The sequence below is a fragment of the Lactuca saligna genome, chromosome 3, assembly GCF_052625555.1.
Source record: "Lactuca saligna cultivar CGN05327 chromosome 3, ASM5262555v1, whole genome shotgun sequence".
NCBI lineage: Eukaryota > Viridiplantae > Streptophyta > Magnoliopsida > Asterales > Asteraceae > Lactuca > Lactuca saligna.
In genome coordinates, this window is record NC_136419.1 from 133,537,749 (window position 1) to 133,565,293 (window position 27,545).

The following is a 27,545-nucleotide window of genomic DNA, read 5'->3' on the forward strand; positions in this document are numbered from 1 at the left end:
GAAATCCTACGCACCATGATTGGTAGGACTCTATCAGTAGAACCTCCTTCAGTGAGGTTGTAGAAACTTCGGTCTCCATTGTAGGGAGTGGGTTGACCCTGTTCATGACTCCATGTATTCAAGTTAGTGGCCCATAGAGGTGTGGGTCCTTGAAATGCGGGACCGGGGTTCAGGTTTGGGTTTTGAGCATTTGGGGGTAGGTTGTTGACTTCTGGCTCCGAGTCAGAACTATCAGAAAAACCCTCAGCACGGCGATCATCCAAAGGGATTGGGTGATCATCTTCTGGTTCTGCCTCAATCCAACCAGCATTGCCTTGGTTCGGGAAGTACAGATCGCCATGGTGAAATCTAGCCATTTTAATCTATGCGAGAAAAGGGATATAAGAAATAGCTAAATAGACGAACTAACTAAGATAATTACAGAAGACCAAATACCCCTTTGGTATTTCTTTATGGTTGTGTTGGTAAGTTTTTAGACTTGTCGCCACATCACAACCATTCTTTGGCATATGCTAATCACTCCTCGGACCAGCATAGTTGATCAGGCAATGCCATTCCCAAGACTGACCATATATGCCCAAGCTTACTTGTGATATTCAACAATCGTAATACTTTTGTTCTTATCATTGTTACACTGGTTTTAGTATGAATGCAGACACGTATACTTTTTTAAATATTTTATTATTTAAAAGTATAACTCTTAGACATAGTGTTTTAATCCCTATGTATTTATATTTAGTATATCTTTTATGGATTGATATACTATATTCACTATAAACAATGATCTGATACCAATCTGTCATACCCCAAAACCACGAACGGCGAAAACGTTCAGGGGTGGAGGACGTCATGTACAGTATCACAAAAGTGTAAAATAGTAAACAAGCAACAACATCATCCATTGCATTATAAGTAAAGTTTTAATACATATGTGTTCTTTCATTGTAATAATACACCAAAAATATAATCAAAATAAAAGATGAGGTTTGTCTGCTCCGTCTTCTTAAAACCTGGCCACCGTACCTGTCTACTGATGACCTGAGAATACAAGTTATTTTGAAAGAGAGTATCATCTTTAAAGTTGGTGAATTCATAAGTATTTTAAGTGTCATTGTCTTGCTTTGATAAACTATTATGAATGTCCTGTAAAACCTTTAAGTAAGACAGTTGATATAAGTATGAAAAAACCTAAGAAATCCCTTATTTCCTACTAGTATGAAATGTAGTCTTCTACTAAGACCCGAATGTTTTGTAAGTAAAATGATAGCTTTTCCTTCGATAGACTAGCACTAAATTCCTTAGTCTAACTCATCGTTTATGTGAAAGTGTCAGAAAATAAAGTAAACAGGAAAAATTATAATCATGTAAGCATTATCCCAAGATTACCAAGACTAACACGACATCGCCGAAACGAAAGGTATAACCTAATGAACATCCGAAGCTTGTCAAATTAACCCCTGTAGCGAACAGTGGTTCCAGGAATGGTTAGTCCCATAACTGACTCTACATCGCTGTAAGCGAAATAGATAACCTAATGAACATCCGAAGATTTTCCAATTAACCTCTATAGCTAACATTAGGTTCCAGGAATGGTTAACCCCGTAATTGACTCCTAATATAAGTAATAACAACCAAATGAACATCCAAAGATTATTCAATTAACCTCTGTAGCGAACAGTGGTTCTAGAAATGGTTAACCCCGTAACTGACTCCCGTTGAGCTGGGATGGGCTGGATGATTTACTGAAGGTACTTAATAAATCATCTTTGCGAATCGAGTTTCAAGTATTCATGTAAGGATACACAGGTAGATGTATCTACATAAAGGTAGTCATGTAATGTGTTCTGTTAGGGCTTAAATGTTGTAATAGTCGAAGAGTCAGTTAGATTGTTATGAAGTATATTTTGTCTTCGTAAGAAGGGGTCTTCGGATGTAATGTTATTTGTACTAAGGCATATTAAAGTGTTATCTTAATGTCTAGTCCTTAGTATTGTTATGCTTTTGTTCTCCTATAAATACGTGTCTGTACTAAGTGTTTAAGGGACTTCCTTCACTTATTTTTTACAGTTTAGTCGTTGTAATTTGTAAACTCAAAAGCATAATATGAGCTGAAAAAATATTCTATTTACTCTCGTATTCATCGTTATTACTCTTTCTGATTTCATACTTGAATTGATTCAAACTCGATTACAAATCTCATCAATTGGCATCAGAGCAGGAATCCTTTCTGTGATCTGATTTTCATACGTTCAAAAGATTTTTGAATCTACTATTTGATTCAAAAAGTTTCCGTTCTTTTTGAGTGTGAAAATTATTCTTGATCTAAATCTAGGATTTGATTCTGCGAATATATTTGTGAATCGAGTGTTCGTTGTGTGATTTTGATTTTAAATATACAATTTGACTTCAAAATTCTCAAAGTTTACGTATCATCTTGAAGTTTTTGTCTGTACAACAATGGCGTATTTCAATCTGAATTCCATGACATCATTTTCTCATTTGCTTAGTTCATCCACAAAAATTCTGATGCTTATTCTAGAATATTACGATCAGTGGGCAGATCGTATGCAAGATTACTTGAACGGATTGGATGAAGAATTATGGAAGTGCATTTTAGGAGAAATCAATCAACCTGTAACAGTTCAGCCAATCGGTGTGTCTTCAAGCAATTCGGAAGTTGACAATCAATCCAATCGTTTAAAACAACTGGAGAAGAAATGCATGAGGGAATTAAGAGGTGCCTTGCCTCCTGTTGTGTACAATTATGTCAGAACATGCACAACGACTAAAGAAATCTGGAACAATCTCAAAGACAAATTCCAAGGAAGTGAAAAGACGAAGATCACATTTGTGAAACAATGCCTGGTGGAACTCAAAGATTTCAAACAGAAAGAATCTGAATCCATTGAAGGATACTATGATCGGTTCAACGAGTTAATCTATCGTTGTAATCGTTATAGTATTACAAGGTCATCAATGGAGTACAACTTGATATTTGTCATGGGACTTCGAAAAGAGTGGAGGAGTGTGAGTATGATGGTGAAAAACCAATAGAGTTTTGACACTTCAACTTTGAATGACTTGTACAATCAATTGAAATCTCATGAAAATGAGGTTAAAGAAATAGCTGAGGAAGCGATAGCAAGTCTTGGTGGACCATTGACACTCGTTTCGAAGGTTTCAGAAAGAGAGAATGAAAAATCGAAGTCTGATGAAGAACAAGGTTTACTGATGAATTCTGATGATGAGGCTGTCGCATTTTACTTAAACAATAGAGTAAAGAAATTTTTTAAGAAACCTTTTAATCCAAAGAACATGTCATCAGATTCGAAGGGTAGTTGAGAACAAAAATAGAGTGGATGAAAAGAAGAAAGAAGTGAAGATGGATTCGAAGAGTGAAATGGAACAAATGAAGAAGATGTTGAAAGGTGATACAGGGATTAATTGCCATTATTGCTATGGTGCAAATCACTTGGCAGTAGATTGCTTGTTGAGAAAGAAGGAGGAAAATAAAAATAAAACAAAGGATGAAGCGTATTACACTGAGAAACTGGAGGAAGTAATGTCGAAGACAAAGAATTTATCGTTGGTGGCTCATGGAGAAACTGAATCGGATGGCACATATCAAATATGGTCCTCAGGGTCAGACGATGAAGAAATGAAGAATCCAACACACGGGGCCATGTATGCAAAAGTTGAAAAAGATTCAGATGAAGAAGAGACTTACGAAGTACGTGGGCAGTGCTTCGTATCGAAGTCTACCGACAGGTCGCCCATGACTACCAAGGTACGTAATCTTCTTAAATCCTTTAATATTCCAGTGTCCGCATATAATTCTGAGTTAGTATCTTTTGATGAAACTGTTACTTACTTTGATTCAATTGTCGTGTCTGCCAGCAATGAAGCTAAAAAGTTAAATGATCAATTACTAGAGAAAAGAAAGAAGTTAGAATCAAAAGTCACTAGGGTTGATTATTTAGAATTGCAAGTGTCGAATATTATGGAGGATAGGGAGAATTTAGCAAAGGAAATAAACCTATTGTTAGCACAGAGAAATATTTTCTGTAATTCTGCGAAAAGATTGTATGGAAAATTAACTGAATTACATCATTCGAGTGAGATAACTAAGGAACAACACAGAAAATTGCTACTATTTTTAGCATATGATAGAACTAAGGTAGATAGTGTTTCATATGATTGTGAAAAAGAAATTTCTGATTTTAAAAAAGTTCCAGATGATAGGTATAGATATGGAATTGCTAAAGTCGAAGATTATCTTGATGCTAATGATTTACTAAAAATTGTAAATGAGACCTTAACTAAACCAGAACAACTTCGAATTTTGAAAAAGGCTGAGAATTCTACATCTAATTGTCAAACTAATTTTGTTGATATTGAAGATAATTCTGATAATATTAGTGAAATTAGTGATTTAGAAGATGTAGATTGTTCTCAATTGTCTGTCATAAATGTAGCAAATTCTTTTAAAGGGAAAGAAAAATGTGAAGATTTATTCATAAAAATTAACACTGATGAACCCTCAACTTCGAAAGTTTGTGATATGGAGTTTGTGGAAATACATGATAGTCAAACCGATGATAGTGATAATGAGGAAGAAAACACAAATTTGAAGACAATTCAAAGTTCGAAAGAAATTGAAATTCCTCGAGTGGTTGTTGATCAAGTTTATCTAGATACACAAGAATTCAAGAAAATTCTTAGTGAAAAAGGTGCTCATTATCTTGAATCAAATATTGTTGTTTATCCAATCTTCAAATGCACTGATGATATTGTGTTTCCAAACCAAGTCTTCGTAACAACAGGAAATGTTGAAAATATAAAGCTTGAATTCAAAAAGTTGGTTGAGGCAGACAATAAGAAAACTTCAAATGAAGGTTTATTTTCGAATCAAAACACAGTTGAAAACAATCTCACAAAGAATTCCTATATATTTCAACATCAAAAACCAAAAAGAATATGAGTTGAAAAGTCGAAAGTTGAAAAGAAGATAGTTAATACAACTGCAAATGTGTTTACGAAGCAAGAAAGTGTTAAAACAGAGGTTAAAGGAGTCAACAAAGCAATAAAATTGAATTCAAAAGAGTTTAAAGATAAAGTTGACAAATTTTCAAAGGAAAATAATATTTCAAAATGTCAAGCAAGAAAAACAATTTTTTGGCAAACTATTGAGTCATTAAATATGACATCAATAAATTTTTCAAAACAAAGAAAAGTTTTTAGAGGAAAATCAAAGAATCAAATTTTTGAAAAGAAAAATGTTGTATTTTCAAATATTAAAACAAACGTTTCAAATGGAACAAAAACAACACTTCCTAGAAAAAATTTTTCAGAAAAAGGTTGAAAAACAGATTTCAAAATCACAAATGAATACTTCTTATCATGAGTCTTATCTGTCAAAACCAAAAGTGGATTATGTTCCAAGCTGACAAAATCTCAAAAGCGAAAGGTATAACTACTAAAAGAAATATTGATCATTGGTTGGAAGGAAAGGGAAAAATGTATCAATAAAGTAAGTTTTCGAAAGAACAGATACATGTGGCATATGAAATGTATGTAAATCCTTCAACGAATAGTAGTTCTTCATCCAAAGAATCAAACATTTCAGTTAAAGTTTGGCAGCCGGTCACAAAAGAGAAAAGTGAAACATCATAAACTCAAAATGCGAAGGGTATAATCAGTGAAAATTTGAAAACAATAAAAAGTCATATATCTGACCCTTCGAATGAAAATGTTAAATTTTTTGACAATTTCAAAACAAAAGTTTGTGATTGGGTTAATGGATGTACTTTGCAATTGAAAAATAAACCTAATATGAATGGACCCAACAAGTCTTGGGTACCTAAATTTTCTCAATAATCGCTGGTACTTTGTGACGAGCAATATGATAACAAGTGGTATATCGATACTGGTTGCTCACATCACATGACTGGGAAGAAGGAAAACTTGCGTCATTTTCGAAGCTTAGAAAATGGAGGAGTGGTTAAGTTTGGCAATAATCACAAATGCAAAGTTAAGGGTTATGGAAAGATAACGAATGACTCTTTCACTGTCAATCGAGTTGCATTTGTTGAAGGTTTACAACACAATTTGATAAGTGTTTCACAAGTTGTTGTGGGCACTGACAATCAAGTTCTTTTTAATGAAGAAGGAAGTGTCATTTTGAATGTTGAGACAAAAGAAGTTTTACTCAAATCAAAACGAAAAGGTGATATGTTTACATTGGATATAGTTCCAATTGTTGGTAAACCTGCTGTGTGTTTACTTTCTAAGGCTGCTGCCGATACAAGCTGGTTGTGGCACAGGAGGTTATCACATCTCAATTTTCGTAACATCAACAAACTTGTTGTACAAGATCTGGTAATAGGTTTACCCATTCTTAAATATGATAATGACAGTTTGTGTGCAGCATGCGAAGTAGGAAAACAACACAAACAAGGTCATCCAATCACAATAGATTCGAAGATTGTTGAACCCCTAGAACTTTTGCATATTGATTTATGTGGTCCTTCGACAGTTGCTACCCTTAACAAGAAAAGGTACATTCTAGTTATTGTGGATGATTTTTCATGATTTACGTGGGTTTATTTTCTTAGGTTAAAATCCGAAGTTCCACAAATGATGATTGATTTTATCAAGAAAATGGAAATTTCATTGAAGAAGTTTGTTCGAAAAATTAAAAGTGATCATGGAACTGAATTCAAAAATTGTGTTCTTGATTCATTTTTGGTGGAGAAAGGCATTTCGCATAATTTTTCATCTCCATATACACCACAACAAAATGGTGTAGTTGAGAGAAGAAATCGCTCATTATGTGAAGCTGCAAGAACAATGTTGGCATATTCGAATTTACCTCAATACCTTTGGGCCGAAGCCATTTCAACTGCTTGCTTTACTCAGAATCGATCATTCATTCATAGACGGTTTAATGTTACTCCTTATGAAATCATCAATAATCGAAAACCTAATGTCAAATTTTTCCATGTTTTTGGATGCAGGTGTTTCATAATGAATCTTAAGGATAATCTTTCGAAGTTTCAAACAAAAGCTGATGAAGGAATTTTCTTGGGTTATTCACACAATTTTGTTGCTTATAGAGTGTTAAATAAGCGAACTCTCAAAGTGGAAGAAACTTTTAATTTGACATTTAATGATCATTACATTAAAAAGTCTAATCATCAATTTGCAAATCATCCTATTTTGCAAAATTCTTCGAATGATAATGATTCAATTCAAATGGATGATGATAATTATGAATCGATTTTTGGTATTTCAGATCAAGCAATTGAAGCAGAGAATAATGCACCGGATAATCAACAATCATAAAATTCGAAGCATGATCCAAATGAATTAACTAGTGCTCCAGTGGAGGGGGAGCACTTGGATTCGAACAGTTTTGTTGAGGAGGAGCATTCTTGCGAAAGTAATAAAATTTCAACAAATGTTAATGAATAGGGGGAGCAAATTATCGGAGAAGAGCCAATTATCAGAGAAGAGCCACTTTTCGAAGCAGAGCCAATACACGAAGAGGAGTCAATACTTAAGAAGGATCCCATTCTTGAAGTAGAACATTTCGATGATGCTGAGGATGCATGTTCCACAAATGGATCAGAAACATATGCTATGTTCGAAGATGCACCTTTGGATTTCGATCCTAATTATCCACCATTGGATAAATGGACAAGAAATCATCCAAAAGAACAAATTCTTGGTGATCCACAAGCAGGAGTAATGCCAAGGGCTCAACTTCATGCACGAAATGAGGTATCAATCCAATCCACGTGAACCACATTTGATAGCGGTGAAGAATATTTTTCGATATTTGAAAGGCACTACTTCATTTGGTTTGTGGTATCCTTCTAAAACAGGGTTCTTTGTACAAGCTTATTCAGATGCGGATCTTGGAGGGTGCAGTCTTGATCGCAAAAGCACAACTGGTGGGTGTCAATTACTAGATGGAAAATCGGTCAGTTGGCAATCGAAGAAGCAAACATGTGTTTCGATATCTATAGCTGAAGCTGAATATGTTGCTCCTGCTGCGTGTACATCACAAATAATTTTGATTCAAAGTCAATTACGTGATTATGCTATTAATATGAAAAAGATTCCTTTAGATTGTGATGCACAAAGTGCAATAAGAATTTGTCATAATCCTGTGCAGCATTCGAAGACTAAGCACATTGATCTCAGATATCATTTTATCAAAGATCATGTCGAAGAAGGAAATATTGAAGTTCATTTTGTGAAAACAACGGAACAATTTGCAGATATTTTCACAAAGGCATTGGATGAAAAATCTTTTCTTTGTATATTGGAAGGATTGGGTATGGTTGATGGAAATTCACTTACATGTGATAAAAGTGAAGGTTGATGGATTCGAATGTTTTGGTGAACTGAAGGACAAATTGCTTACAAAAATTTAAGTGATCAAAGGTTACTGTTCATGGTCAACGCTTCGAATGCTTCGTATTCGCAAGATTTATTCCTTGTTGAAGTACATAATCAGAGGATATTGTTCAAGTCAACGGTTCGAATTCTTTGTGTTCATATGATTTGAAGATCTTTCTAATTCACTTCTTTGCATTCGTACACATTTTAACTAAGGTTAGAATTTTAATGTTTATTTTTTTTTCTTTCGAAAAACCTGAAAAATCAAAAATATTTTCTTTTGTTGAAAAATTAAAAATCCAAAAAGATTTTATTTTGGTTTGTTATTTTTTAAGAAAAACATTTCAAAAATACCAAAAATATTTTTTGTTCTCTTCGGTATTAACATGTGTATTGTGAGTTTTGTCAAGATTTAAATGCGAAGGATTCATGTGTGTGTCTTCTATGGGAAGGTATGATTTTGATATACTTTAGATTAGTTAGGATGTCCCTAGAAGCATGCTGCTGCATGTTGCCTTAAGCCTCGCATGACTCTATGTGTGAGAAATGAAAGCCTTAATGAAGTTATCTCATGAAAATTTCTTCCCAACAAGGCTTGTATTCGCATAATTCAATAGAACTACCTTACTCTTCTCAAATGAGTTAAGACTTGTCTGTTTGGTCCATCTATAACAGAGGTACATACGATTCGAAAACTAATCTTTTTCATCCTAAACTTCTTTACACCATTCACACACAATGACGTATGTCCAAGAGATTGTTGACCAAACCAATTGCAATCTAGACATACAAATACTATGTGTTTATGATCTAACATCATGAGTCCGTGATGGTAGTGAAACCCTAAAAACCAACAAATCAAAGAATTGACTGGGAACTATGTTCCAGAACTTACGAAACATTTGTTTCAGTACATTTTATACTCAAAATCGTATTCAATCTTTTTGAGTGATCTTCATCAAGCATTCGAAACCTACGATGTTTGTTCCCAATAAGATCCAGCATAATATTTTTCTTGAATATGATTTCCGTATGAGTATATTTTGAAAAGCCTTGTTACTTTACATATCATTCGCAACCAAGTTGTCACTGACTACACTGGTCATACAACTAATTTTGCTTACAATTTATCACCTTATGTTAAGGTTGAAATGTAATGAAATATTCGATGCCACCCGTTTGCCTTATAAAAGAAACCCTTCGAAACTTCTCTACAAGTTATCGACTGTAATTCACGGGAAACCAAGCAAGCTGTCAATTATCTCTCTTGATAATTTTCGAAGAAATCTTTGCCCGGGATTAAACTGTTTTTGTGTCAAAATAAATTTTTTTGACATCACAAGTTTTCAAAAAAAAAAATTCATTTGTTTCTCATCTAAATTTTTTTTGGAAACACAGCACACACGAAATCCTAGAGGTTCTAAGTAAAACCAACTCAGACTGATGATTTCGCAAATCTGGCAAATGACTTCGCTTTATATCCCAAAAGTGAAAGAGCCATGCTTCCATGCGAAGGTTTTTCTTTTAACGGTTCAAAATCTACAACGGGAAACTTGACAGGCTGTGTACTCAAGATGGTTAGTAGTCTATCCGGTTTTCAAGGAGATGGGACAGTTACTTTTTGAAGCGTGGTTATCTTTTACCGTCATGATCCGATTTTCAAGGTGCCACGTCGGATAACATTAAATGCATCCCGCTTTAATTTCAAATTAATGTGGGTAACCTATAAAAGGGGAACTCAGGAGTCCATAATACTTTATGCGATCAAACATTCTCTGTCATACAAAATTCTCTCTGCAACTCATTTCTTCAAACAGTCATCTTCTTCACACACTTTCTGTTCTTATCTTCAACAATAGCGACTACATCAACCACAGAAGAATTTGTTAGCATTCTGATTCTGAAAATCCAGGGTTCCAACTACCAAGTGGAATCTGATCTGTCAAAATATCCGATGGAACTCCAAATGCTGGTGGTCGCTTTACAGAATTCAGTTTTTTCTAAAGCAATGTTCGATTCTTTTGCTGTTCCAATGTCTTGGTTATCAAAGGCAGGTTCTACTGCATCATACAACAAGGAGACAGGTTGTGTTGAATTCACTATGGTGAATGATACGCGTATTAGGGTGTCCAAGCGTTTGTTTTGCAAAATTTTGGGGATTCAAAATTCTGGTCCTTATGATGAAGTTTTTTCTTCTCAAGTGGTGTTTATGTTCAAGGAGATGGGCCATCAACCTCCATTGTCGCGTATCAGTGACTTCAAGAAGTCTGGATTACCTACGGTATGGAATTTTTTGTTTGGCATTTTCGTTCGATGTCTTACTGCAAGAACCGTGGGTCTTGATAAAGGAAGGATGGAGGTTTACGCAATGGTTGTCGGACTGTATTATGATCTGCAAGTGGATTACTCTGAACAATTATGGACAGAGTTCTTAACTAGCATTTCAAAGATGAGTGCCAAGCAGGGGATTTCTTGTGCTCGTTATTGGTGTTTGATCATACAGTATGTTTACCGCAAGGAGCAGATCGAAGTTCCAGAGTTCGAAGAAAAGGCGGTGTTTCACATGTATGGTAGTCCGAAGCAAGTAAATGATGATCCGGCTATCTTTACATCAATAGCTCGCATTCCGGATGCGATGCTCAAGAAGGTGGATCCAACGAATAATGTTTTGGTGTCATATTTGCAATACATTGACACAACAGTTCTTACATGGGTGTTACATGAAGACGAAGAGAGGGAAAAGTCTAAGAAATCGAAGAAGACAGTTGGTGGGTCTTTGGAAAAAGTGGCGAAGGTAGAAAAGAAGAAGAAAATTTCGGTGGTCGAAGAGGTATCTCAAATTTTAACCTCAATGGTTGATACACCAAGAATCGAAGCGTCTCCATCGACAGAAATGATTCCTTCGAAGACGGGTGTTTTTCGACGGATCAAAATAAAACGAAAGTCTCAGATGGTGAAGAAAACGCAATTATCCCATCAAGGGGTCACAGTTCGTGAAATTCCAGCTCCGGTGTCTCCATTATCTAAAATACAAAGGGCTGAAGATTTAGCAAAATTTTTGAAGAAGAGTCAAAGACTTGAAGAAGTTGAGCAAGTTCCTGAGACACCAGAGATTACACTTCAAGAAGAAGCGAAGACCAGTTCACCTATTGTTACGAAGCCTCTTGAAAGAAGTTCACTACCCCAGGTTACATCCACAACTGATTCTCCTACATTTCAACTTATTATGGATCAACCATTCACCACCATATTCTCAACTCAATCAACTGATCCACCCCATCCATCCTCACCTACTGATGAAACCATGGATGCTGATGCTGAAACCGATGACGAAGGCTTTGGAGGAACATTCGAAGCTCTTCATTTTGATCAAGCTGAAGAAGATTTCCCTGACCACATGCTGATGACTATGAAGCAGTTTAAGATTTTGAATTCGAAATTGCATTCTATCTTGCAATCCCAAGCAGATGTGGAAAGTGGTGGAATTACAAGCATGGAAGTTGATTCCTTAATGAAGGTGATGGAAGGAAGGGTGATCTCGAAGGCATAAGGGTTGATTAGGGATTCGGAGAGTCGAGTTCTTACGAAGGTTAATCAGAATGATATTTCTACAGAGAATCGAATCAATTCTCTGAGATCTGATTTTGTGAAAGATTTAAAGGATCTAAAGCTTGTTACGAAGGAGCGTCATGTGCTCTTCATACAAGAAGTCAAGAAGGTACGCGAAGATGTTAATTTGCAAATCAGAGAACTTCGTGAAGATATGACGAAGGAGGTTTAGGCTGTTCAACAAGATTACGCGTCAGCAAATCAGAAGATTGACATTATTTGTGACGCTGTTGCAAAATGTGTTAAATTATTTGAGCAGATGAATCCTCAACTGACCACTCTTTCTGCCAAAGAAGAACAAAATTTTGGAGAGTTGGTCAGGTTGTTAAAAGAACTCCAAGACTTGTCTTCGAAGTCTGTCTCTCCAATTGTTTCTCAAGAATTTCTTTCTCAGAAATTTTCCCACTTCGAAGCCATCCTACACAAAAACTTATCTCCACTTCTTCGCATTTCAAGCCTTCTGCCAAATGTTACAGAGGCCCCACCTGCTTTCACAGGGGTGCAAGGGGGAGAAAAGATTGATAAATCGAAGGCTGCGGAACAAACGAAGACATCTGAAGATGCGAAGGTAGTTGGAAAACTTTATCCTTCGAAGGTGGTGACAAAACTGAGTATTATTTCAGCAGGTTCAGTCACTTCGACTGTGATCACAACAATTCCACTTCCAAAACCAAGTTCAAAAGGTGTTGTGATTGGGAAGCAAGCTGATGTTTCTTCATCAAAAAAATTGGTTTTGTCAAATGTCGAAGACAAGGGAAAAGGAATTTTGATTGAAAAGACAAAAGAAGAGAAGAAAGTTGAGGTGGCAGCTGATGTGGAAAGAATGAGGCAGGTGTAGAGCATAATGAGACAAAGGGCTCTGGATGGTTTGAATGATGATAAGGGTGATCCAGCAAAATTTTATAACTACGAAACCATCGAATCCAGAGTGCTGTTTGATTGTATGTACTCATTTGAAAAGATTCCGAAAAAGAGCTATGTGGTGACGAACACAGATTTTGGTCAACTTGACTTTCCAGTCAATGAAATGATGTTCGTTATGCCACAGTTCAAGGCTGAAGCAAAATTATTGGAAACCGAATAGGGAAAGAAGAAGTGTGTTTTTCGGAAAAAAATTAAGAAGGTGATATCTATAAAAAGGGATGTCATATTCGAAGGGAAGTTTGAAAATTTGAAGTACACTGTAGCAAGAGCAAGTGGGAAGTTACAAGAATTCACAGTGGCAGACTTTCCTTTGATGAACACATATTATCTAATAAACATTGCCTTGATGCTCAAAGACAAATCATTTTCTTTTCTCCAAGACACAGAACCAGATGTTTTTAGCCTAGGGTGCAAGCACATTAAGATATTTTTGAAGAATTACATTGAGTGCTTGGCTCAGACTGATGTCGAACTTGCAGTTGTCAAAGGCATCGACATTACTGCACCAGTGTCACCATCGAAGAAACAAAATGAGTTGAAAAATTATGAAGATGGAGAAATTTGTTTAAAGCCATTGGGAATCGTTCTTGCAGGAAAAGACAAAGCTGGAAGAGCTAAGCGGTTCTTGTTTCAAACTTGCGAAGTGGAGAGATGCACCAACTCACAATATACGAACTTAATTGTTCGTATAAACCACTGCAAGAAGAACTCAGAAGGGGATAAGAAAGAGATAAAGAAAGTTATCTCTTGGTACATGGAAATCTGAAGAGTGCTGATGTATGCCATTCAATCACTGACAAATTGAAAACTTCGACCTTGATTCCAAAGGGGGAGATTGTTAGGGCTTAAATGTTGTAATAGTCGAAGAGTCAGTTAGATTGTTATGAAGTATATTTTGTCTTCGTAAGAAGGGGTCTTCGGAAGTAATGTTATTTGTACTAAGGTATATTAAAGTGTTGTCTTAATGTCTAGTCCTTAGTATTGTTATGCTTTTGTTCTCCTATAAATAGGGGTATGTACTAAGTGTTTTAGGGACTTCCTTCACTCAGTTTTTACAGTTTAGTCATTGTAATCTGTAAACTCAAAAGCATAATATGAGCTGAAAAAAATATTCTATTTACTCTCGTATTCATCGTTATTACTCTTTCTGATTTCATACTTGAATTGATTCAAACTCGATTACAAATCTCATCATGTTCATGTAAGCGTATTCAGGTATCACGTAAGCATATGTAAAGGTACTCATGTATCAGGTAATGTACTCGTAAAGACTCATGAATGAACTGACACTTTGCGTGATTCCTTGTAATTGGAATAATGTTTGATATCTTCTAATTATCCCTATGACAATTTAATGAAAGTTAATTGGTTGTTCAAGTAGGCTTATACACTCTTACTACTCAAGGGTGTGGGAAACTAAATGAAAGATGTAAACTATACATCAATACATATATACAATATAAGTGTACATGAATAATTTAGTTCAAGAATGTAAAATGGTATTGTAAGACATCCAAGGGTTTTTGAACAAACGTAAAAGTGACTTGATGTCACACCCCCAAACCAAGGATGGCGGAAACGTCCGGGGGTGGAGGACTTCATGTACAGTATCACAACAACGTGTTTAATAGTGCTCAAAGTAAATACAACCATCATAAATATAATTGAAAAAGTTACACCAAAGTATATGTTTACATGTTTCAAAATCAATTATATTATGATGACAAAAGTAAATTGTTGACGGTTTAACGTCCCATCCTCAAAGCGCTGAAGTTTTCCTGTTTCATTGATTTCCCGATAATACAAGTAGTTTTGAAAAAAAATGTCAACAATTAAGTTGGTAAGTTCATAAGAGCTTTGTTTGAAGTAGAAACCGTTTTCCTTGTAAAATTGATATGGTTTGATTTCCAGAAAATCCAATAGTTTCTTAGTTGAGTGTGAATAGAAATATTTCTATATGATGCATTAATGAACCCTAGAATGACCCGTAGAGTTCCTCTATAATCGTCCAGCGTATATAAGTTATATAAGGTTTAAATTAGATAAAATGTTGAATATAGTGGGTCTGCCCTAGGTCCACAACCAAACAAGGAACATGAGATGAGGCATGCACCACTAATTCTAGGCCAATCGAGACTAAATTCTTATATGACTCAAACATATACGCTCAGCTATTATAGTTGAAGTCTACCAATTCTAGATGAAATATAGTTTTAATATCATAATAACTATCTTAAGTGAACCTGGTACTTTGTATCGATACCCCCTTTTTGTATAAAGACCCGGCACTTTGTATTTGTACCCCTTTTTGTATAAAAACCGACACTTTGTATTTGTACCCTTTTTTGTATATAAACCCGGAACTTTGTAGTTGTACCCCTTTTTGTATAAAAACTGGCACTTTGTATTTGTACCCCTTTTTGTATATAAACCGGCACTTTGTATTTGTGCCCCTTTTTGTATATAAACCCGACACTTTGTATTTGTACCCCTTTTGTATAAAAACCGGCACTTTGTATTTGTACCCCTTTTTGTATGAGTATGTTATGTAAATGATCATAAACTATACCTATTATAGTTTATTAAAATGTTTGAAATGTATATGTACCCTAACTATACCTATTATAGTTTACTATATTTCTTTGTGGTGTTTAAGAATCCCATTCTATGTAAGTCAAATGTATAGTACAATATAACTATGTTTAACTTGCTTTGTTTTGTACTAATGATTATGATGGAGGATTCTTATAAATTCAGTAAGTAATTTCCTATTATAAAAATATATCATAACAATAAATGCATGAAATATATGAAGTCATCAAAGACTTTACACTTTGCTCAACATTTTACAAAGTGTTTTGATAGTTAGAAGTTGTTAACTAATTCTTAATCTTTCTGCACTGTTTTAGAAAAATCGTAGAAAAATCATACGAAGTCGAAAACTAGATCCTTAAATTCTGAGAGTTCACAAAATGTGTCTAGTTTACTCATAATTTTTATCACGATTTTTAATGACCTCAAACTTGGGTGAATAAGTCCAAAATCACAGACTGGTCCGGATTGTTGTTTGAAATGATAGGAAGTTTTGTATAAATCACCATAAATTGTAGGAAAATCGTATGGAGATGTGCAAGTAGTCATTTTAAAGCTAAGAACTTGAACTATTTGCACCTTGTACAGTTTTGAAAACAAAAATGTTTAAAATGCCCAAAACTGTCCATGAATGGAGTTGAAATTTTCTGACGAAGGCTGTTAGAAAAATTTAGTTATGTTCTTGGTGTTTTAACTTGTATTCCCCCCCTGAAAACTTGAGAAAACATGAAAATGTAGGGGTATGAACTCACCTTGAGTGATTTCAGTAGATAAGTGTTGAATAAGAGAAGTGTTCAACCCAAGAACACTTGAAGAATCACTTGAAGATTCGAAGATCTAACACAAATATGATGGAGTTTGTGTAAGATATCTTTGATTTGTGTAGAAGGAAGTGAAATAATCATATGGAGCATGGATTATACTTACCAAATGTGGAGGAAAAACTCAAGATTAGCCCTTGAATCTCGAATTTTGTAGAAAAAAGTTTGAGAGAAAAGTGGTGTTTGATTTTCTGTGAAATGAGAGCAAATGGGAGAAATGAGGAGAGACGATGTTTTGATCCAGCTCTAAAAACGTGGGAATGGGTGGAAATTGAGTGTAAGGGACATTGAAGTGACCTAGGTAAGGTGGGGAGGTGTGGCTGGTCATAGAGTGGGTGTGGCGTGGTTGCTTGTGACATAAGATAAGGCAAGGTCAACACGCCACCTTAAATAAATCACCCATTAGATTTTTATTATTTAAATAATGATTTTCATGAAAATATGTTTAAATTATGAATATTTAGGGTTTTTTATGTTAAAATATAATTTCTGGAGAAAATCCCGCTTTAAAATCATGAAAAACAGGCTTAAAATGTTAAAAATAACAAAAATGGGCTAAAAGTGACAAAATTCCGAAATCAGGCCGAGTTTCGGTCTTCTGATGTTGGAACCGAGAGGAGAGAGGGCAGAAACCGAGAGGGGAGAAGAGAGGGAGCAGAGACCGAGAGGTGGGAGAAGAAACCGAGAGAAGGGAAGAGAGGAGTAGAGACCGAGAGGAGGCAGAGAGGCGGGAGAAACAGAAGCAGAGAGGCGGGTAGAGAGACAGAGACCGAGAGGCGAGTAGAGAGACAGAGACCGAGAGCAAGGCAAGGGAACCGAGAGATGGAGCAGGGAACCGAGAGGGGAGACCCAGAGCAGAGGCTCGGTCCTCGCGAGTTTCGGCCCGAGAGGCCTCTCTTCTTGGTTTCGGTTCCTAAAGCCTATTTTACTCGTTTTCACTCCGTTTTGAGCCGTTTTTGACCCGGTTAAGGGTCGGAATGACCCGAATGATTCTAAAAAGTAACGGGAACTTTTGAGAGAGATTTGGGAGAGATTTCACATACTTGGAGAGATTTGGGAGAGATTTGACATTCTTGGAGAGATTTCTCATACAAAGAGATATTTGCGAGAGATTTCACATACTTGGAGAGATTTGGGAGAGATTTGACATTCTTGGAGAGATTTCTCATACAGAGAGATATTTGAGAGAGATTTCACATACTTGGAGAGATTTGGGAGAGAATTGACATTCTTGGAGAGATTTCTCATACAAAGAGATATTTGAGAGAGATTTCACATACTTGGAGAGATTTGGGAGAGATTTGACATTCTTGGAGAGATTTCTCATACAGAGAGATATTTGAGAGAGATTTCACATAGTTGGAGAGATTTGGGAGAGATTTGACATAGAGAGAGATAGAGTGAAAACGATTGAGAGAGGTTCCATGTGGGACAATTGTGAGTGTCCGGCTTCACAATGCAAGGTTTGTAAACCCTGTTAAGCCTTGTTTAAGGATCTTACATACTCCTGATGAGTATGCAACATTGTTTTATCAGTTTGGCTTGCCACTTACCTCAGTTTTAGGTTAAGGAGATCTAGTTGTACGTACTTTTCGATTTATGATTTCTCATCAAAATAGCGAGTTGTTTAGTAAATACATAACGTAAGCCCTAGTACACAAGGGTTAGTTGAGTTGACCGGTTTGACTTGTTAACTTTATTTGACTTTGAATTGACCAGAATTTGATGGTTGTCACGTCATCCCCCCGTTAGAGGGAATTTCGTCTCGAAATTTGCACTTCGAATGGGGATCCAAGAATTTAGAGGAAAGATGGCGGAAACTTTTCGCAGTACAAGAAATTGATTATGGTGAGGAATAACTCGCCCGATGTCACATGATTACTACTATGCATGCTTTAATCGATGCTAGATTTAACATATAAAGAAATTTAGAATTTAAATGTCGATGTTAGAAACATGTACTGATATATGCGGGCAGTTCCGGGGTGGTTTCTCCTTCGGTGATTGCAGGCACCCTTCCACCACCACCGGCATCTCTTGTTCTTGGGCAGTCCCTTTTAAAGTGTCCCGTTTTTCCACACTTGTAACAGGTTGGGCTTACTCCAAAGCCAGGGACTTGGTTGATGGGTCGTGCTGGTGCCTTACAGAAATGAACAGTGTGCCCCTCTCTGTCGCAATTTTTGCAATGCATCTTCCGGCAAGCCCCAGTGTGATGGAAGTTACACTTGTTGCATTTCGGAAGGGTTCCGGTGTATGGTTTCATGGGAGTTGGCGTGGTGAGGGTTGTGGCAGCATGAACAACAAAGATCTGTTGCTTCTTAGCGAGGCCCTGGGCTGATTGGTCCTTCTTGTTGTCCCAAAACTTTCTTTCGTTGTTCCCTCCTCTTCCTTAGGTAAGGGTGGTTGTCATAGTGTCATGGTTGGCATGATGAGTTGTTGTGCCAACTCCTTGGCGCTGTCGAAGGTAGTTGGTCTTGAGGCCAGCACGCTATCTTGAATTTCGGGGGACAATCCCCAAAGGTATCGCTCCAACTTTTTGTCTTCCGGGGTGACCATAGCGGGACAAAGGATTGCTAGATCACAAAATCGGTTGGTGTAAGTTGTAAGGTCGGAGCCTACCATTCTGAGATTCCACAGTTCTTGCTCCAGCTTTTGCACTTCACCTCTTGAGCAATATTCCTTCAGCATCATCTTCTTTAAGTCCTCCCAACTTAACGAGTTAGCCACTGCAAGCGTAAGCGACTTAACTCTGCGGTTCCACCAAGTGAGAGCTCTTCCGATGAAGGTGAATGTCGCGTACTTGACTTTGCTTGCTTCGGGGCAAGCACAAATCTCAAAGATTGCTTCGGTTCTCTCGAACCATTGAATTAGTGCGAGGATACCCCCACTTCACTCAAAGGAAATGGGTTTGCCATTTGTGAAGTCCTTGTAAGTGCATTCCTTTGTGCGTCCTGTACTATCCCCGTGGTTAGAGTTTGTGGCTCCAGATCCAGCACCACTAGTGCTATTTGTACCAATTTGTGACATTGCAGCTACCACACCTGTTGTTACTGCAGCTTGGAACATTGCGGGATCAAACTGAGGAGGTGGCGTTGGAGGTGGTGGCCCTGTGCTGCCGGAAGGTCTTGGTCTTTTCCTTGGTGGCATCATTCTGTCATGAGTTTGCAAAAAAAATGATCAGATGGTAAGTTTCTACTAGCAAAGACAAGTCAGTTGTTATAGAATTAGATTTTTCCTGCATTATTCTCCGATTTTAAGAATGCCTTATATGTAATTCATAAAGGAAGTCCATATGAATGAACTTCATGAGTTTAGTAGGGTTTGTATCCAAGTGAAGCCTTACACTTGACCCAGACTAGGTCCTTATTATGAACAATTGAAGTATGTTCTCGAAGGTTTGACCTACATCCCTATGATGCAGTCTTATATTAGAGTAGGAGTAAGTTCGGAGAATGATCTTATGACGTTTGTAGTTTCAAAATCGGGTTCCATTGGTTGGTGAATAACGTGATCCAACCTTAGAAGGAAATTGGGAACGATCCCGGAGCTAAATTACTTTAGTCCAACAACTTGACTAAAGTGGGTTTCAGATAGACTCATTAGGAAGTATTCGAACAAAGAGTGTCACAGAATTCATCTGACTGACAATGTCATTGATGTTTAAGATGTAGCAAATTGGAGAAAATTGACCTTGGAGAGGGTCTTACATCACATCCGGAGCAGGAGAGTTTTGGCTGCCTAAAGGCCTAACTAAAAGTACTTACAGTACAATATGGTTTCATAGAGAATGCCACATAGGACATAGATAGGGAAAAGAAAAAATCCTTGTTAATAGGGAAAGAAAGTAAGGCATCTACTACTGGCGGCGGTCATCCCTTTGGTGAACCCTCAGTTCAGCTAGTTGTCGCTCCATATCAGGCAGGTGCCTTTCGTATACCCTCTGGCGTACTTAGAGTTCTATGACTTCGGTTCGTGTTTCAGTCAGTGCTTGCAGCAGGGTTTTTTGGTCTCTCTTAGATTTTTCACGATCGTGCTCAAGGCGATTGGTGCAGATCGTATGCATTCACGCATTTGCATCAACCTCTGCAGTACGATGGAGAGTTGATCTGCTCTGAATCTCGTTTCGGGTAACCCTACGGACCAGGATTGGAAGAATTCTATCTACTGAGCTTCCTTCGCTTATGTTGTAGAAGCTTCGGTCTCCATTAAACAACATAGGTTGGTCTTGTTCTTCGCTCCATGTTTCCAAGCACTCTACCCAAGGAGGCGTCGGGCCTTGAAAAGCTGGACGAGGGTTAGGATTCGGAACAAGAGTCATCGGGGTTAAGTTCTCCATTTCAGGATCGGAGTCAGAACCATCAGCATAGCCTTCAGCTTGGTGACCATCCACAGGGGTTGGGTAATCATTCTCTGGCTCCTCTCCGAGCCATTTGGTATTGTCGTGGTTAGGGTAGTACGGGTCGTCGTGGGGATGGAATCCAACCATGATATCTTCGCGAGAAATGGGGATATAAGAAATAACTAAATAGACGTACTAATTAGATAATTATAAGATGATCTTTATCAGGTACTTCAACATATTGTTTAGTGCATACTAGTTATATGTATTCGGGACAGGATAGACCTTCGAATAAGTGACCCTAACTCTAAATCCCCAATCCAACGAGAACAGGAAGTAGAGCAAAGATCCACAGATTCTAAGTCTATGACGTCCTGGATACATAAAATTTTAATGTATCCACTAAGCAACTATTGACCTATTGATAAAAATCTATTTAGTTCTCAGATATGTAATTATAATAACACCAAATACCCCTATGGTATTTGATTGTGGTAGTGTTGGTAACTTTTTAGACTTGTTGCCACATCACAACCATTCTTGGGCATATGCTAATCACTCCTCAAACCAGCATAGTTGATCAGGCTACGCCATTCCCAAGACTGACCATACATCCCCAAGCTTACCTGTGATATCCAACAATCATTACTTTTTTTGTTCTAGAATGATGATAACCCTAGTATGTATGCATGCATGTATACTTTTAACAAGAAGCTATTTATTTCTAAAAGTATAGTTGTTTTGAAAACTTTAAATCAGAGACCTTAGTCCCAATGCATTTATAGTTTGTATATCTTATGTGGTTCGATATACTTAGTTCACTATAAACAATGCTCTGATACCAATCTGTCACACCCCCAAACCAAGGATGGTGGAAACGTCTGAGGGTGGAGGACTTCATGTACAGTATCACAACAACGTGTATACTAGTGCTCAAAGTAAATACAACTATCATAAATATAATTGAAAAAGTTACACCAAAGTATATGTTTACATGTTTCAAAATCAATTACATTATGATGACAAAAGTAAATTGTTGACGGCTTAACGTTCCATCCTCAAAGCGCTGAAGTTTTCCTGTTTCATTGATTTCCTGAGAATACAAGTAGTTTCAAAAAAAAATGTCAACAATTAAGTTAGTGAGTTCATAAGAGATTTGTTTGAAGTAGAAACTGCTTTCCTTGTAAAATCGATATGGTTTGATTTCCAGAAAATCCAATATTTTCTTAGTTGAGTGTGAATAGAAATATTCCGATATGATGCATTAATGAACCTTAGAATGACCCGTAGAGTTCCTCTATAATCGTCCAACGTATATAAGTTATATAAGGTTTAAATTAGATAAAACGTTGAATATAGTGGGTCTATCCTAGGTCCACAACCAAACAAGGAACAGGAGATGAGGCAGGCACCACTAATTCTTGGCCAATCGAGACTAAATTCTTATATGACTCAAACATATACGCTCAGCTATTATAGTTGAAGTCTACCAATTCTAGATGAAATATAGTTTTAATATCATAATAACTATCTTAAGTGAACCTGGTACTTTGTATCGGCACCCCCTTTTTGTATAAAGACCCGACACTTTGTATTTGTACCCCTTTTTGTATAAAAACCGGCACTTTGTATTTGTACCCCTTTTTGTATATAAACCCAACACTTTGTATTTATACCCCTTTTAGTATAAAAACCGACACTTTGTATTTGTACCCCTTTTTGTATATAAACCGGCACTTTGTATTTGTACCCCTTTTTGTATATAAACCCGACACTTTGTACTTGTACCCCTTTTTGTATAAAAACCGGCACTTTGTATTTGTACCCCTTTTTGTACGAGTATGTTATGTAAATGATCATAAACTATACCTATTATAGTTTATTAAAATGTTTGAAATGTATATGTACCCTAACTATACCTATTATAGTTTAGTATATTTCTTTGTGGTGTTTAAGAATCCCATTCTATGTAAGTCAAATGTATAGTACAATATAGCTATGTTTAACCTGCTTTGTTTTGTACTAATGATTATGATGGAGGATTCTTATAAATTCAGTAAGTAATTTCCTATTATACAAATATATCATAACAAGAAATGCATGAAATATATGAAGTCATCAAAGACTTTACACTTTGCTCAACATGTTACAAAGTGTTTTGATAGTTAGAAGCTGTTAACTAATTCTAAATCTTTCTGCACTGTTTTAGAAAAATCATAGAAAAATCATACAAAGTCGAAAACTAGATCCGTAAATTCTGAAAGTTCACAAAATGTGTCTAGTTTACTCATAATTTTTATCACGATTTTTAATGACCTCAAACTTCGGTGCATAAGTCCAAAATCTCAGACTGGTCCGGATTGTTGTTTGAAATGATCGGCAGTTTTGTAAAAATCACCATAAATTGTAGAAAAATCGTATGGAGATGTTCAAGTAGTAATTTTAAAGCTAATAACTTGAAATATTTGAACCTTGTACAGTTTTCAAAACAAAAATGTTTAAAATGCCCAAAACAGTCCGTGAATGGAGTTGAAATTTTCTGACGAAGGCTCTTAGAAAATTTTAGCTATGTTCTTGGTGTTTTAACTTGTATTCCCCCCCTGAAAACTTGAGAAAACATGAAAATGTAGGGGTATGAACTCACCTTGAGTGATTTCAGTAGATAAGTGTTGAACAAGAGAAGTGGTCAACCTAAGAACACTTGAAGAATCACTTGAAGATTCGAAGATCTAACACAAATATGATGGAGTTTGTGTAAGATATCTTTGATTTGTATAGAAGGAAGTGAAATAATCATATGGAGGATGGATTATACTTACCAAATGTGGAGGAAAAACTCAACATCAGCCCTTGAATCTCTAATTTTGTAGAAAAAAGTTTGATAGAAAAGTGGTGTTTGATTCTTGGTGAAATGAGAGCAAATGGGAGAAATGAGGAGAGAGGATGTTTTGATCCAGCTCTAAAAACGTGGGAATGGGTGGAAATTGAGTGTAAGGGACATTGAAGTGACCTAGGTAAGGTGGGGAGGTGTAGTTGGTCATAGAGTGGGTGTGGGGTGGTTGCTTGTGACATAAGATAAGGCAAGGTCAAGACTCCACCTTAAATAAATCACCCATTAGATTTTTATTATTTAAATAATGATTTTCATGAAAATATGTTTAAATTATGAATATTTAGGGTTTATTATGTTAAAACATAATTTCTGGAGAAAATCCCGCTTTAAAATCACAAAAAACGGGCTTAAAATGTTAAAAATATCAAAAATGGGCTAAAAGTGACAAAATTCCGAAATCTGGCCGAGTTTCGGTCTTCTGATGTTGGAACCGAGAGGAGAGAGGGCAGAAACCGAGAAGGGAGAAGAGAGGGAGAAGAGACCGAGAGGTGGGAGAAGAAACTGAGAGAAGGGAAGAGAGGGAGTAGAGACCGAGATGAGGCAGAGAGGCGGGAGGAACAGAAGCAGAGAGGCGGGTAGAGAGACAGAGACCGAGAGGCGAGTAGAGAGACAGAGACCGAGAGCAGGGCAAGGGAACCGAGAGACGGAGCAGGGAACCGAGAGGGGAGACCCAGAGCAGAGGCTCGGACCTCACGAGTTTCGGCCCGAGAGGCCTGTCTTCTTGGTTTCGGTTCCTAAGAAGGGTTTCGGTTCCTAAAGCCTATTTTACTCGTTTTCACTCCATTTTGAGCCGTTTTTGACCCGGTTAAGGGTCGGAATGACCCGAATGATTCTAAAAAGTTACGGGAACTTTTGAGAGAGATTTCACATACTTGGAGAGATTTGACATTCATGGAGAGATTTCTCATACAAAGAGATATTTGCAAGAGATTTCACATACTTGGAGAGATTTGGGAGAGATTTGACATTCTTTGAGAGATTTCTCATACAGAGAGATATTTGAGAGAGATTTCACATACTTGCAGAGATTTGGGAGAGATTTGACATTCTTGGAGAGATTTCTCATACAGAGAGATATTTGAGAGAGATTTCACATACTTGGAGAGATTTGGGAGAGATTTGACATTCTTGGAGAGATTTCTCATACAGAGAGATATTTGAGAGAGATTTCACATACTTGGAGAGATTTGGGAGAGATTTGACATAGAGAGAGATAGAGTGAAAACGATTGAGAGAGGTTCCATGTGGGACAATTGTGAGTGTCCGGCTTCACAATGCAAGGTTTGTAAACCCTGTTAAGCCTTGTTTAAGGATCTTACACACTCCCGATGAGTATGCAACATTGTTTTATCGGTTTGGCTTGCCACTTACCTCAGTTTTAGGTTAAGGAGATCTAGTTGTACGTACTTTTCGATTTATGATTTCTCATCAGAATAGCGAGTTGTTTAGTAAATACATAACGTAAGCCCTAGCACACAAGGGTTAGTTGAGTTGACCGGTTTGACTTGTTGACTTTATTTCACTTTGAATTGTCCAGAATTTGGCGGTTGTCACACTTGATGTCATTTTCATAAACATTTCAAAAGTAATACATTTGATAACACGGTATTTCAAAGATAGAAAACCATTTCATGCATCACATTATGCAGTATGTGAAATCTGTTGAACGAAAACACAATTATAAAATACATATAGATGATTTAATAACATGTTGTTTTCTACTTGTATTCCCCCCCCCCCCCCCCCGCCCCCATTAAAGCATTTAAAATTATTTAAAACATTGATTAGGGGTATGAACTCACCTGTAGATGGTGATTTCTATGAACTGGACGGTGTAGGATTGTTAGGTGTCAAGTGAGGAGTTGTACACACACTACGATCCTAATGAACATATAATCACACATATATGCACTCAATTAGTCTTAAATTACTAATTGATAATGTTAAGACATCCTAGACATAATAACCACTTTATATAAGTGTTTTAAGCCCTAAGGATTGCATCTAAGCTATTGTGGGACAAGGCACTTGTGTTTAGGGTTCCAAAGGACCCCATATATGTGTTTAGTCTCCAAATACCATCACACATGGAGTTTACAGTTGTAAACTCTTGAGTTTACGGCCGTAAACTCCCAACCGTGGGGTATTGTGTGTTTTGAAGTTCCAAATGATTCCTATAATTACTCCAACTTGGCGGTTAAATTCTTGAAAGGGTTTAAGGCCTAGAAACACTCCTTTGAGGAGTTTACGGCCCTAAGGTCATTTCCCTTAGAGTTTGCGGCCGTAAACTCTTAAGGATGGGTGTTTTGGATGATTTCAAGTCTCATGCACAAGTGGTATAGGTTCTAGGGATTTATTCCAAGCATATGAAGACCCTTGACACACTTTGGTGCCCCTTTAATGAGTTTACGGCCCATGAACCATGTCAAGGCCGTAAACTCACTTTGCAAGGCGATTCTGTTGGGTTTTGAGCAATCTAACACTTCCTAAGTGTGCATGCAACCCTAATAAACCTTGGATCTATGTTTGTCTAAATACATGCAAAATAATAATTTTTCAAGGTTCATAACCTATCTAACATGGCATGGGGTACTTTTAAACATAAAGTAATTAGATGAGATTACATAGCTTGTTGATGAGTTTGATTCTTAAGGAGTTTGAGGGCTAAGCACCAATAGTGTGAATGCGTTAAATGGAATCACAAATCACCACAAACTCTTGGAAAACTTTGAGAGAGTGTATACACACTACAATTTTCGGCCACACACAAACACACACACACACACACTAGTGGCTATTTCATGCAACATAAGCATGCTTATATAGTGTACATGATTATGGTGAAACCCTAATAACCCATGACCTTTCCTTTTCCAAGGATCCATGAGTTAAAAGCTCCATGGATCATCCATGAACTTCCATACAAGCCTAGCCCATTAACAAATGGGTGTTAGCCCACACCATATAAAACCAATAGCCCACAATCTAATTAGTCTTCCTTTTAATCTCTAAATTAATTCATAATTAATTTAAGACTAAGACTAATTAAATAACATGACTTTTAATATATTATAACTTAGAATATATTAATAATAATATGTGTATAACTCTCATAAAATTATCCATAAATAGTTTGGATGAAATGCAACCCAAATGGACCATGCCGGGTCGGGTCAAGTATATACCAAATAAGTTATAGACTTAGACACCTTATCCAATAGACTCCCACTTGGATAAGTCTAATAACTATATTTGCCTATTACTTCAGGAACCAACCAGCAATCGTAGCTCTCGAAAACTCTGTTGAACTATGAATCGCCATTTTAAGATAACTGATCATACAATCCTCTGTTCTCATGATATTGGCCAGACAAACACATGGAACTATGTCTTGCTTATTGTCTGGAATTTGTTTCTCGATTTTCGATTTGTTTGACAAAGAACTCAACTGAACATATCAATTTAGTTCTGACCGGGCCCGGTACATGGGTCAACACAAAATCATCGAGGGGCCCAGATATCGCTTTTATTTCTAGAAGGAACAGATAAACTTCGACTCATATACTTGTTCTACTACTTGTTGAATTGTATACAAAGGCACGTTTATAACATCAAGTTACTGATGTGTTTACGTGCAATCAATGCACAACCAACTCATAGGTAACAACTCATATCTCTAGGTTTGAAGACTTATATGATATTACCGTCTCACGATCACTCGAGATAAATTCCATGAAGTGATAAAAGTGAGATTGGGTTTATTCCAATACTCACAACTTATGAGTACTCATGAACGTTGTAGCAACCATTGCCATGTCTAAACACCTTTAGTCATCTACAAACCCAATTCATGACAATCTTGATTCATACCTACTTCCGACGTATGACCGATTATGGAGGTTTGAATAAATTAATTATTCTGGAAGTCAAAACATGCAAAGCTGAAACAATTGTAAATAAT

The 27,545-nt window shown here is 36.7% G+C and overlaps 1 protein-coding gene across 1 annotated transcript; it reads left to right on the forward strand.

The window, feature by feature from the left end:
• The first annotated feature begins 2,457 nt into the window (after positions 1–2,457).
• On the forward strand, positions 2,458–7,344 carry LOC145035990 (uncharacterized). Its single transcript, XM_078984482.1, has 7 exons — positions 2,458–3,027; positions 3,115–3,276; positions 3,326–4,373; positions 4,491–4,730; positions 6,095–6,326; positions 6,417–6,557; positions 7,116–7,344. The coding sequence occupies exons 1-7, from the start codon at positions 2,458–2,460 to the stop codon at positions 7,342–7,344; spliced, it is 2,622 nt and encodes an 873-aa protein (XP_078840608.1).
• Positions 7,345–27,545: the final 20,201 nt, after the last annotated feature.